This window comes from Chaetura pelagica, unplaced genomic scaffold, assembly GCF_000747805.2.
Source record: "Chaetura pelagica isolate M959 unplaced genomic scaffold, ChaPel_1.0 scaffold391, whole genome shotgun sequence".
NCBI lineage: Eukaryota > Metazoa > Chordata > Aves > Apodiformes > Apodidae > Chaetura > Chaetura pelagica.
In genome coordinates, this window is record NW_009952047.1 from 1552967 (window position 1) to 1565663 (window position 12697).

Here is a 12697-nt window from a genome sequence, read left to right on the forward strand (position 1 = left end):
AAACTACATGTGGCCCAAGTCCAGCTGGTGGAGTGCTTGCCGTGATTGCAGAGGAGACTTGTTGAGACACTAGAGTTGGGGCTACTCTCCCAATAAACACAAATTTGAATGACATGTTTTAAGATGTGGTTCAAGGAGGACATAATCAAAGTACTACACTTAGGCAGGGATGCTAGCAGACCAAACATGAAATGGATGATAACCAGACAACGGTTCTCAAGGGCCTGAAAATGGACATGTTGTGGCCAACAGTTATGTTAGGAAAAAAGAAAGCTTCACCCTGAGACATCTGTGTGGGACCGTCCTCTGCAAGGCACACCAAGCAATTGTTGTTCCATTACAGTAAACAGTAACAGAACCAGGGCTGGATTATATATGTATAATGTACGTATGTATATTAAGCATTTAAAGAAAGATGAGTATCTTTAGAGGCTAGAACAGCAAAAGCTATCAGCAGAGGTTGGAAAAAATGGCTTTACTCTAGTCTGAGAAAATCTCACTACAAAGAGGAAGGGAAGGGGAGAAACTCATCTCTGTGGCCATGGTGGAAAGACAAGGAGCAATAAGGGACAGGCTGCTCAGGAGGTTGCACAGGGAAGGATCACTGTCTGTCACTGAGACATGTTGCACAAACACCTGTCAGCAGTGGATTAGCTGTAGTGGGAGGTGCTTTGGACTCCTCTGGGTGTTGGCCAGCCCTCTTTCAGTGCACTTTTCTCTACCTATTGGAGGATACAAAGGTCAGATGGGAGGTTTGGCTTAGCAGGTACAATCACACTGGCAGTGTCTCAGTTGTGGTCTTTTTTTGTTTCATCTGTCGTAGAGGGAAGTGCTGAATGATTAGGGTATTGCCTTGGCCAGTTTTGTCAAACGCACTGTGACCGTATTTAGTCAAAATTCCAAATAGGCAATTACTTTTGATAGTAATAATGAGTATATACTGAGCTAGTAAGATTTAACAGATAGCACTATATTCATAAATAATATTAATATACTCAGTCTCTACAACTACCTTAAAGGAGGTTGTAAAGAGGTGGGGACTGGGTTGTTCAATGACATCACAAGTGATAGGTGAAGAGGTAATGGCTCTTAAGTTTCACAAGGGGAAAATTAGATTGGATGTTAGGAAGAATTTATTCACTGAAAGGGCTATCAGGCATTAGAACAGGCTGCCCAGGGCAATGGTGGAGTCACCATCCCTGGATGTATTTAAGAGTAGTATAGGCACAGTACTTGGGGATATGGTTTAGTTAAGGACTTGTCAGTGTTAGGTTAAAGGTTGGACTCAGTGATCTTAAGGTGTTTTCCAACCAAGGTAATTCTATGATTCTGTGATTATTTAAATAAATTATGTTATTCAAATGTATATTTCTTTTCAACAATGGCTGCTAAAAGCCTGATATAACACAGACATTTGGGCCTGAAAGGCAGTCCATACCCTAGCAAATGAGCATGCAGAGAGGTGGATCAGATCTTCTTTGTACATAGAGAGGAGAGAGCAAAGGGAAAACCCATGCAAATCTAGAGGGCTCGTTTTCCTTCAGTGCTACAGGTTTGGACTGACTCTCACCACTCCCCTGATGCCTATACATCCCCACAAAATGGAAGTGAAAGATGAGCATTTCTCATCATTTACCTGCACACTGGTTTTGGAGCTGGCCCAGCTCCCGAGGGATTGCACTCCTGGAAGATGTAGTTACACAGCAGAGACTCAGCGGCTGGTTGGCAGAATGAACTCACCATTTTCAGTTCAGTCCAGGCAGTGTGCACAAGCAGCTCTTGGGTCTCCTCTGGGTCAGCATAGGAGGAGTTGAAGAAAACAAGAGCATTCTTCGCCAAGATAGCACTACACACCTCACCTCTGTACGTGCTGCAGTAGCCTGCATCACCCTTGTACAGCTTGCTGTCAGGGAGAAGAGCATGCACACACAGTAAGATCTCAGCCCTGAACGCCTGCAGGAGTGTTCTAGGTTTTTCTGAGTCAAGTGGCATCTGTAAGGCTAACCAAGGTTGGAAGACAGGGTAGATGATTACAGCAAGTAAAAATGAAACTTCTGCAAGGAGCCCTGGTGAGTGCAAGACCCCCCAGGTAAGCTCCAGTGCTGAGGCTCTGGCTAGGGGTTGCTAAGAGTATAAGTGGGCAAGAAGACTGAGCCATCAAGCACAGTTGTGACTTAGCATGGCCTCCCACAGTGCCCCAAGACTTTGATGGGAAGTTGTTGTTTTCCTGCTTTTCTGCACTAGAAATGAGCCATACTGCTTACTGCACACCTGTGATAGCTCAGGATTTTTTGCTTTCCATACTAGAAACAGTTTAATTTTGAAGGGACTGAATGAGCAGGAGACAGGTGAGTCCCATCCAACATGTGCCAGGAAATTCTTTGCAAGATCAGACCAGCCAAGCTCCTGCCTGCCTCTCCTCAGCTGCTGCACCCCTCCTGACCCTGCTACATTTCCACACACCTTTAGGTGGGAGGCTCAGAGAGGAGAAAGACACCAGCTTCTGAAGTTTCCTTTCTGGTGTCTCCCTGTAAGGTCCATCCTCTCCTATCTTCACATCTCCCACAAGCAAACTCCTGCCACAAAGCATGGGGCCAGAGCTATGCCAGAGGAACAAAGAGCATAGAAGGGTTGGCTCCCATGAGCCATTTATTTACCTTCCCCATGTTTTTTTGCATCTAGCCAGAGACAACTGTCACCCCTCCCTCCCGTCTTCCCCATGTTCATCAAAATGGAGCAGCAGGGCAAGGGCAAGCACAGGTCAGCTATGCTTTCAACACGGCCACCTCACAACAGCAAGGTCTGTGTGGGATGTACCCTCCACTCAGGCAGCCCCTGGGATGCAGTGCCCTCTGTGTCAAGAGAAACCTAGGAAAACAGCCTCCCTCGTGTGCAGGGAACAGCCTAATCAGGGAGGAGGAGGGCTGGGTGCAGCTGTCCTCACTGCTCATACGGTCAGTTTAACTGGGGTCAGGGAGTTCAATTCACAACATGCCAGCCATTTGGAGCAGCCAGCAGAGCTATTTGTATCTTTGCCTTTTATTTCATTCCTCTGTCCAAACAATTGCCCATTGTCAGCCCCGAGGGTTCTTGCTGTTTTTCTTCAGAAAGTTGGAGATACATGGACATGGGATTGTACAGAACACACAAATTTCTGCTTTTCCGACACTGCTCTCTGCAGATGACACTCTCTGCCCTTTGTTTAGCTGCTTTACTATGAGCTCCATGTTAATTTTTTTTCTTATTGTTTTTTTTTTCCTATGCGTCACATCAGCTAAAAAATCCAAGAAGGCGCTGATTCCTTGAGGTAGTACCAAAACCACAGTGACTCTGCGACACCCTGCACCACCCCAGGCACCACAGACATCCCTTCATGTGACACAGGCAAGCCCAGCACCCTGCACTGGTCCCACAGCCTATGGCTACTCCCTGGCACAGAGCAGGTATCCCCACAGCACTTCTCTGCCCCCAGTTCCCTTCTGGAGTTGATCTTGGCACGGCAGTAGTGATGTTATTCACATTTTTCTTGATGATGCCCATTGTGCTTAATCTGAAAGGTGAGTGCTTCCTGTGGCCCAACAAGCAAAGGAGGGGACAAGTGCACATGGGGCAGCTGTGCAGCTGACTTCAGTGGGCTGCAGAAGCAGCCTGACAAGAGCCACCAGAGCTTATGTTATGTTTCCTAGCTTTTTTTAAACCTGCAGAGAGACATGGACCCAGCTGTGAAGGAGAAGCAGCAACGCGTTTCTCACAACACCTTGTCACATGAAGAGGATTTCATTAGACAAATGTTGAGAACAACTGTGGGACATAAAGGCTGAGTATTTAATCACTGTTTCCATGCCTGTCACACCTTCATGGGTGCAGGTGTAAGGCATAAGTCTGCCCTCATCATTGGGTAGTCACTAAATCACTTACAAACTTCCTGAATCAATCTTGCAAGACCTTGTGAGGGGGACAAGGGCCTTTGCAGGGAGCTTGTGTCAGCAGAGTGACAAAGCCATTTGCTCAGAATTTCTCAGGCTCTGCTCTTTGCTCTGAGAGCCAGCAGCTCCCAGCCCTCCACCCAGGCTAACCCTCTCATTTTCCTTCCAGATTGATTTGCAAGTGCAGCATGTAGAAATATGCTAGGACTCTAAAAATAAAAAGCCAGACAAATTATTTAGTACTTAAAAAAATACTAAGCAAAAGTGTATCTCTGATCACATACAGGTGGTTTTAACTTTCTATAACTCTGCCTGAGACAAACACCTAAATCTCTCTTGCCCCAGTCCAGTGACCACCAAACCAAAATCTTTGCAGTGTATAGACAGGAGTTTAACTTGCAGTGAAGCTTTTGTCTGTAAATTTACAAGGTCAGCAAAGATGTGGAGGTGTAATTGTTAACAGAATTTACTCCAGAATATTCTGCTCACTGATATATTTTCAATACCATCACTGATGTGTAATCCACTGTTTGCTTGATACAGACATATCCTTATCTACCTGGGCCCAGTCTCCCATTATGCCTTTAGAAAGCAGCTCAGTGTTCCCTTCAGGTGCACATCATCTGTAGGCTTGGCACCCAGAAACCCACTCCCTTCGTTAGAAAAATTAACCAAATCCTCTTGGTTCATCACTCTTCTCCTCCCTGGACCAGAGAAAGCCCCCAGGCAGACAGAGAAAATCATTCTTACCTCCACTCTGCCAAGAGACACCAGATCCAGAAGTTGTGATGAGCCAAGAGAAAGAAGAAATGGAAAAGACATCAGTGACACTTTATTACACCCTCTGAGGTATGGGAATTAAGATTTCCATGCTAGGAAAAAAAGTCTGATACAACACATCTGACATCTGTAAGCTGTCTGAAAATAATGCAACTAAATTCTGACCTTCTAAGGGGAAGAAATGTTGGGCAACACAAGATACCATATGGGGAGAGGGAATGAGGAGGAGAAAACTCCTCAGTTCTTGCTGAGGTGGACTGTTGAACCCTCAGCCCACACCTTTACTCTTATCCTTTCCATCTTTCATAATCAGCAGGTAGCAACCTCTGTTAAAGCAACCCATGCACCCATTGCCACAGGCAGCAGCTGTCCCAGGTGGGAAAACCAGGACTGGGGAACAGCATAGGCACACAGCTTTGCTGCCCACTTGCAGGGCTGTGCTGCCATGAGGAGATGTTGAGCATCAGCCAAGGACTGGGACACCTCTGTCCTGGGAGCCTCGGGAGTTGGGACATGGCTGAGGTAGGTTCCTTCTTGTGTCAGGGGGGCCTCTCACCTCCCTCAGAGCATAGCCGGCCTGGAGAAGAGCAGTACAGGTTCTACCACCAGCCCAGAGCACCTGCCCTCCCTGCTGTGTGGGGCAGAGCCTTGTCAGGGCTAAAAGCAGAAGTGAGGATGTGAAATATGGTACCAAGTGCTGAGTCTCTTACAGGGCAGAGTTTGCTGCTAGGTCTCCGTGTAAGAAAGGACATGGTTATTTTCTCAACAGAGCAGAAGCTGTGGCACAGAAAGAAAGGCAGGTGCATGTCTGATTATCAGCAGGACCAAGGCTACCATCCAGCGTATGGAGTCTCGGGTGATTCCTCTTTCCTATAACTAAACCCTCCTGCCTCTCACAAGAGGGAAAGCAAAAGCTGGCACCTTTCACTTAGTTTGAGAAATGCTGCCAGCTAGCTCAGACCATTGGTATCTCTCCTCTTCGGACCATCCTTTGCCCATTTGGGAACAGAGGTTATCCCAGGCACAACAGGGTATTGCTCTGACAGCAACAACCATTATTTCTGCAGGCAACTCCCTGAGAAGCCAAACTACCCAGGAAGGCTATTTTCACCTTCCTGTTAGGTGATACTAACACTGGGTCACAGCCATGACTTCCTCTGCATGGATGAACTTACGAAGTGTGCTTCTGGGACACAAAGTACAAGACAGCATCAAACATTCAGGAAATGACAGCTGTGCCAGTCTCCAAAGTGTAAGAATGTATGAGGAAATATCCTGGCGGTGGAGGTACTTGTACTCAAATTTAGCCCCCTGCCAACTATCAGCTCTCCAAGGCTTTCCTTCCTCCACCCCAGGACTTCACACCCCTTTTCTCTCCCCCCAGCAGGGAAGCCAGGACTGTGATTACAAAGGTAAAAAAGTAGTGACGCCCTCTTCCTTAGCATACCTGAAATGCTGATGGTTGCTGCGGCTTTTGCAGCTCCAAAGCTTTTGCTGTGCTTGTTTGTGGCGAGGCAAGTGAACAGGCCAGGTCGGGTGACATACACCTGCAGTCTGGAGTCAACCACTCTGTCCTTGACAGTTTCCGATATAGACCCTGCAGAAACCTAAGAGAGTAAAATATCACTGTAGCGGTGTTTCCAATTAAGGCAAACAAACAAGCCAAGAAAAAATCTAAGAGAATCAGCCCTAAGCATTTAAACTGGCAGAGAAATGTGTAGCAAGCAGGTAGAAGTGGCAGAGCTAAAAACACTGGTGTTATTTTGGTGCTTGCATAGCAGCTGACTTCACAGACAAAAGCAAATATTAAAGACCTCTCCTATTTCACACCTCAGCGATACTTCTGCAATTAATTTTCAGCTCCAGAGGGCTGTAGTCCAGTTTTGCTCATGTAATTGAGCTGGTTAATTGTTCTGGGATCTCTTCGTGTATATTGTTTGCCTGTTCATGTCTTAGCAGGGAAGGGCATGAAGTGGCTTTGTAAATCCTGGCTATACAAAGGGAGAAAAAATAGTTTGGAAGCTGTTGATTCTATTTTAATATAACTACTGCCCCACTTTCAAAGTGGTTACAAGCAAAGCAAGCGCACTGGTTCCAACACTTTAGCAGATAATGCATCATTTTCTTTCCTCACACCTGGAAATACAGAAGCACTTGCAGACATGGTGGTTTTGGCCAGCTCTTTTGCCAGGTCAGACATTCTCAATTAAATGAGGTCGAAGCCTACTGATTTTGGCCAGTTGCCTTGATTTTATACTCAAATCTTCCATGTTCATATGGTATTCCTGAAAGTAGGAGGACACAGTACACCAAGACTCTATGTTGCAAAGGTAGTAGGAAGGAGCAGCATCGCCTTCATACTCATAAGAACCATGAAATGTAATTCAAGTGAGATGTAGCTGCCCATGGATCCCTCCAGTGCAATCTAGCCTTAAGGACAGTGAGAGTCGTCTCTCTCGATCCATCCCAGCAAAGCAGTCTACTTACACATCTATTTGAGAGGCTAAAGAGATCAGTCTGATCTCCATGGAAGTTACCAGAAACATTATTTCAGTGGGATCTGTGTTTGCTCCTGAAGGTACTAACAGTGGTAGTTGAAAATGCAAGAAATGATGCATCAGTGTTGCATCGTGTCTCCACCAAGCATATTGGTTTCTCTCTGATTAGAAAATGCTGAGAACAATGTATTTGTTTTGCCTTATTCAAGCTGAACTTGGACCTGTAGTGGAGTAATGTACACAGGAACATATAACTAAATAACCAGACCAACACAGCTGTGTTAAGTATTGCATCAGGGATGAGTAGTATGCCAGTCACTGTGCAAACGCAGGGACCAGGGATATTTTTTGGCCTTATGCTGTGAAGTCAGTTCAGGTGGATGGGAGCTTACAGCATATTTTTTCACAACTTTCTCTTTTGCTACTGTGCTGTCTAGATTTATTTTTAGATGTTTTGGGTTTTTTCTCCCCAGAAACCACTCAGCACTAGTACATTGTGGGACCTTATGGGTGGAAGGGAAGAATTGCTTTACAGGATGCTCCTGCCTTCCAGCATCAACCCAAGACAGTTGTCAGCTTGCCCTGAGCCACTTGTGTGCTCTCTCTCTCCTTGCCCTCCAGGGCCCAGGAGTGCCACATCCTGTTAGTTCCCCCTTTCCCAGCTGTGCTGGGCTGCACCTGGTGAGCACAGAGAGCCATGATTCCTCCTCTTGGCTTGTGTCATCTGTGGAAAAGGGCACTACATCCTTCCCTTTAAAGGCAGCTCAGTAACCTCAGCAGATTCCCACTCTTTAAACCTCAGGACAATTACAGGTTGGTGTTCATGGACTGTAATGCCACAGGCCCATTGCCTCTTCAAATGACTCACCAGGGACTGCTTGTGAGCCAGCCCTCAAACACACACGATGCAGTCTACCCACTTCCTGGCCTGACATCCCCAGAGATGGGCTCTTGTTAGGATCTCCTTGCAGTGTTTAAAATGAGGCAGTCTGGAGCACATCCTTTCTGGAACTGCACTTTGCTTCACAGACAGGAGTGGGGCAGAGCAGAGCTGATCACCCAGGCAGTGGCCTTGGGCAGGGACTGAGCATTGTCTCACACTCAGCACTCCATGGGATGTTCACACCAGTGGGAGCTTGGCAGAGCTGGGGTTCTGTGCTCCAGAAATACTCTGCCCTTTCCAGGAACCCCAGGCCTCCCAAAAATTTCTTCCCCAATGGAGAAATCTTAAATGAATACATGCAGTTGTCTTGGAATAGTTGTCTCCAGAAACAACTGAGAACACATGGGGCTCTACAGAGACTGACCTTTGCTGTTCTCCCTAACTACCTCAAAGGAATATAGAAAATTAGTCCTAATCAGTATGGAGGAAACAATAAGGTTTAGAGGATATAAGGAAGGCAAGACAGCCAGAAGAGTAGCCAGGCTCCTTTATAATATATTTTAATACACGGTAAGGAGGGATACAGACCAGGATGGTGATAGCCTCTTGAAGTAAGAAATTTGAGCAAGAGGATTTATTGGTCTCTGAACAAACAAGTCTACAGGAATGGCCCTAGCCAGGCAGTAGCCAGAGGGACTGATGGGACAGGGGGTCAATGGGAAAGGGTGGAGGCAACTTGCCAGCCTGCATGCAGCTGCTGGTCCACCTGCCTCCACAGCATCACACCCTGGGGCTCACATTCTCAAAAAAGCTGTTGAAAGCCCACAGAGAGTATACCATAATGTGTCTACCATAATTGTGTGTAGAATGGAGGGAAGCCATGGCAGGCTCAGGCTGCAGAGCTGCTGTGCCTGTGGTGCACCACTCACTCCAGGGTAGGCAATACCACGTGTCCAGCAACTCTCAAGTTCAGATGAAGGGAACCATCACAATAGCCTACACATGGACATGAAAGCCAGATGAATTCAAAGCAGGCACCTATTTTAACTGGTCAGGATAATTAGACCACTGAACCATTTTCTGAGAGAAGCAGTGGATTTGCGTGTCTTGATGCCTGCTGCCAAAGAGGGTGTACCTTTCTTGAGGATATGCTTCTGGCCAGGAATAAATTTGTGACATAATTGAGTGTGTCACCTAGGTCAATCTAGAAAATTTCAGATCCACTCATCTGCAAATACACTGTCCATATATGCTTTCCCATAGGTATTCTGCTTCAAGACAGTTTGCTCTACTGGACTGCCTCAGTTTTAGTCACTTTGTCAAAGAAGCAATTTTGCCATGTTACTGTTATCACACTAGGAGAAAAGAGAGGAAACGTGTCTGCAGAAATACTTAAACCCAAAATTACGTTCTAGAAACCCTAGTTTGGAGGAAGGTCCTAAACATCCAAAGCATTCTTCATCTCAGGCTTTCTACACCATAACAAATTAACCTATGTAACACCCTGGAAAAGAGGAGAGTGTTTTGCAAAGGAGAAAATTGCAGCAGGGAGACAAGGCAGGCTCGACATGATTGCTCAGCAAGGTGCTAAGTGAGGCAGGAACAGAAACTACAGGATCTGGCTCTCAGCCCCACATTTTAATCCCTGAACTGTGCTTCCAGATGTCAGCAGCCCTCCAGGGCCAAAAGTACGAAAAAAGAGTCACTTACAGCTTTCCCATTTTCTAGCCAGGTGACGGTGGGGACTGGAAGGCCGGTAGCTGTGCACCGCAGTGTCACCACAGACCCAAAGGTGATATTTTGGGATTCAGGAGCCTTCAGGATTCTGGCAAAAACTGCAGGAGAAGACAAAGGCGCTAGTTGAACAGTGATGTTAAGCTGAGACTGTGCTCACCAAGGGATGCTTCCTCCCCAGTACATCTTGAAATCAGCTATAGCCCCATGAATAAAAGCAGAGTATAGCATAGGCTTCCCAGTGAGCAACAGCCTTGAAAGAGGGACAAAGAGGAGAAAGAACGTGACAACCATGGTTGTGTTCTGCACCTTGCAGACCAAAATTATACCTCTGGAAATTTTAACATTATCTGACTTTGACACCTGAAAGGAGGTAATGTGCAAAAAACTAAGAGCAAACTCATCAGTAGCATGCAGCTGGGACAGCTTACAGCAAATAGGTACCAAGTTATCATAGAATCATAGAATGGTGAAGGTTGGAAGGGACCTTAAAGATCATCAGGTTCCAACCTCCCTGCTATGAGCAGGGACACCTCACACTAGACTAGGTTGCACAAGCCTCTTCCAACCTGGCCTTGAACAGCTACAGGGAGGGGTCTTCCACAACCTCCCTGGGCAACCTATTCCAGCGCCTTACTACCTTCATGGTGAAGAATTTCTTCCTGATGTCTAACCTAAAACTACCATCTTTCAGTTTAAAACCATTATTCCTTGTCCTATCGCTGCACTCTCTGGTGAAAAGCCCCTCCTCAGCTTTCCTGTAGCCCATTTCAAGTACTGGAAGGCCACTATAAGGTCTCCCTGAAGCCTTCTCTTCTCCAGGCTGAACAGCACCAACTTTCTCAGCCTGTCTTCATAGCAGAGGTGCTCCAGCCCCTTGATCATCTTGGTGGCCCTTTCCTGGACCCTCTCCAACAGGTCCATACCTTTCTTGTGCTGAGGGCACCAGAACTGTACACAGCACTCCAGGTGGGATCTGACCAGAGCAGAGTGCAGGGGCAGAATCCCCTCCCTGGCCCTGCTGGCCACACTTCTTTTGATGCAGCCCAGGACACAACTGGCTTTCTGGGCTCCAGCACACACTGGATGCTCATGTTGAGTATGACTTTGTGAAGATGAAGACTGCAGCAGGAGGTAGGTTTTCAAAGTGACTTTTCCTCTCTACTGCTTTTACTTCTTTTGTGGCAATATAGTAACTGGGCAATTTGAAGATAAGAAAGGCATCTCCCTAGTCCGGTATTTTATATATATTTTATATATATATATATTTGTTAAAATAAGAACTTAAATATTTTTTCTGAAAACTTACTTCAATTTAGACACACAACTCTGATGGCCTTCACAAGCTGTATTTCAGCTGCTGTACTTGGACCACATAGAGGAAATCAGAGAAAAGAGGCATTTCCCATATGGAACATTAGAGTTTTGACCCAAATTTTTTAATGGAGATGCCTGAATATCTATGCAGAAGCAGGCTGAATGTGTGCTATTTCTTCCTCCAATTTCTCACACTCAGTGAGTTCGGCTCCCTCTCTACCTCTTGACTAAAAGCTAGAAGTCTCCATCGGAAATTTTACTAAGTAGGGGAGTTTCTCTTGGAGCTTTCAGACAGGTTTGTTATGTGTATGGCTCCCCTTACCAACATATCTGACCATGTAACAGTCTTCTGTGTCTGTCTGCCCAATGTACCTCTTGGCATTGGCCACTGGTTGTTCCCCAGTGGAGACCTCCAATGCAGAACAATTAAGAGACTAACTGGAGTCCCTTCAGAAACTGAGCATACATCCCTGCCATTTGGGATGGGAAGGCTTAATCTGCAAAATTTCAGTTGGAATAAAAAAGTATAGGTTTTCCACGTAGTCCTTCCATCTGCTCCTGTCAGAAGCTGAGATTTTTTTTAACAAAAAACTCTAAAACTAGCTTTTGCTTGTGGATAGACAACCCTAGGAGAACATGTCAGTGTAGAAACTTTTCTGTCTTAGGAGTAGAGACATTCAACAGGTTCCTGGGCAGAGGTTTCTAGGATGATTAGATTTCATGACAGTGAAGTGAAAAGGCTGGGAGGATACATATTATATTCAGCTTCTTAATTCCTCTACAGTCTCCAAGCAATCCCTTGGTGTTGATGCTTGGTGCCACTTGCTTAAAGTCAAAGCAGGGCAGCACTGATGCTGCTGCACCCCCTTTGCCCTTCAGTGAGGCAGTAGGTACGAAGCTTTACTGCTAATAAGGAAAACTGCAGTCGCTGGCCAGGGACTTTCCTGAGGAATAATAAGTTAAATGAAACCCTTGCCTGAAGTTTCACTCCAGGCCATTAACAACAGATGGCTGTGAATTCAGCCCTAAGTGCTCTAGGCGAAGCTCATAATTACTTTTATACTTAATTTGGAGAAATACTAAGCTTTTGGCTTGTCCCCTGGCAGCAGTTACCTGCACACGGCCCCTGCTGAAGGCAGCACGTTAACTCCCCGGCCAGAATACAGCCCTTAGTGCTTTTCTCATGCTGCTGTTTGTTTCTCATTGTGCTGCTGGGACCCGGCCCGTGAGATAACTCTGCTGCTCAAATCCTACTCAGCTTAATTAATACTGATGCAACATATTAACAGGACCCTTTTAGCTGGTGCCAGACACAGGCACATGTACTCTCCTCTGCAAGAATCTTTCAGCCAGGAGATTAAAAAAAGGCACATTTTGAGAAGCATGGCAGTTGCAGAGGCAGGGAGCAAAGCCATGGTGAGCACAGTGGTTGCTTCAGCTCATACATGGTGGAGAGGCCAGAAAGCTGCACCCCATTACCTGAGATCCCCCCATCGGCAATGATTACAGCACTTGGTATAGTAGCCCAACACATGAAGGGTCATCCAGCAGTGTAGGGA

The 12697-nt window shown here is 46.2% G+C and overlaps 1 protein-coding gene across 1 annotated transcript in view; it reads right to left on the reverse strand.

Annotated features, from left to right (window-relative positions):
• MUSK (muscle, skeletal, receptor tyrosine kinase) overlaps positions 1-12697 on the reverse strand; it is a 56467-nt gene that overhangs the window by 20858 nt on the left and 22912 nt on the right. Inside the window, exons 6-9 of the mRNA XM_010002915.1 lie at positions 9798-9922; positions 6154-6313; positions 4677-4683; positions 1637-1903 (exon numbers count right to left, since the gene is read on the reverse strand). Coding sequence (XP_010001217.1) covers positions 1637-1903; positions 4677-4683; positions 6154-6313; positions 9798-9922 — 559 coding nt within the window. The remainder of the gene's footprint in view (positions 1-1636; positions 1904-4676; positions 4684-6153; positions 6314-9797; positions 9923-12697) is intronic.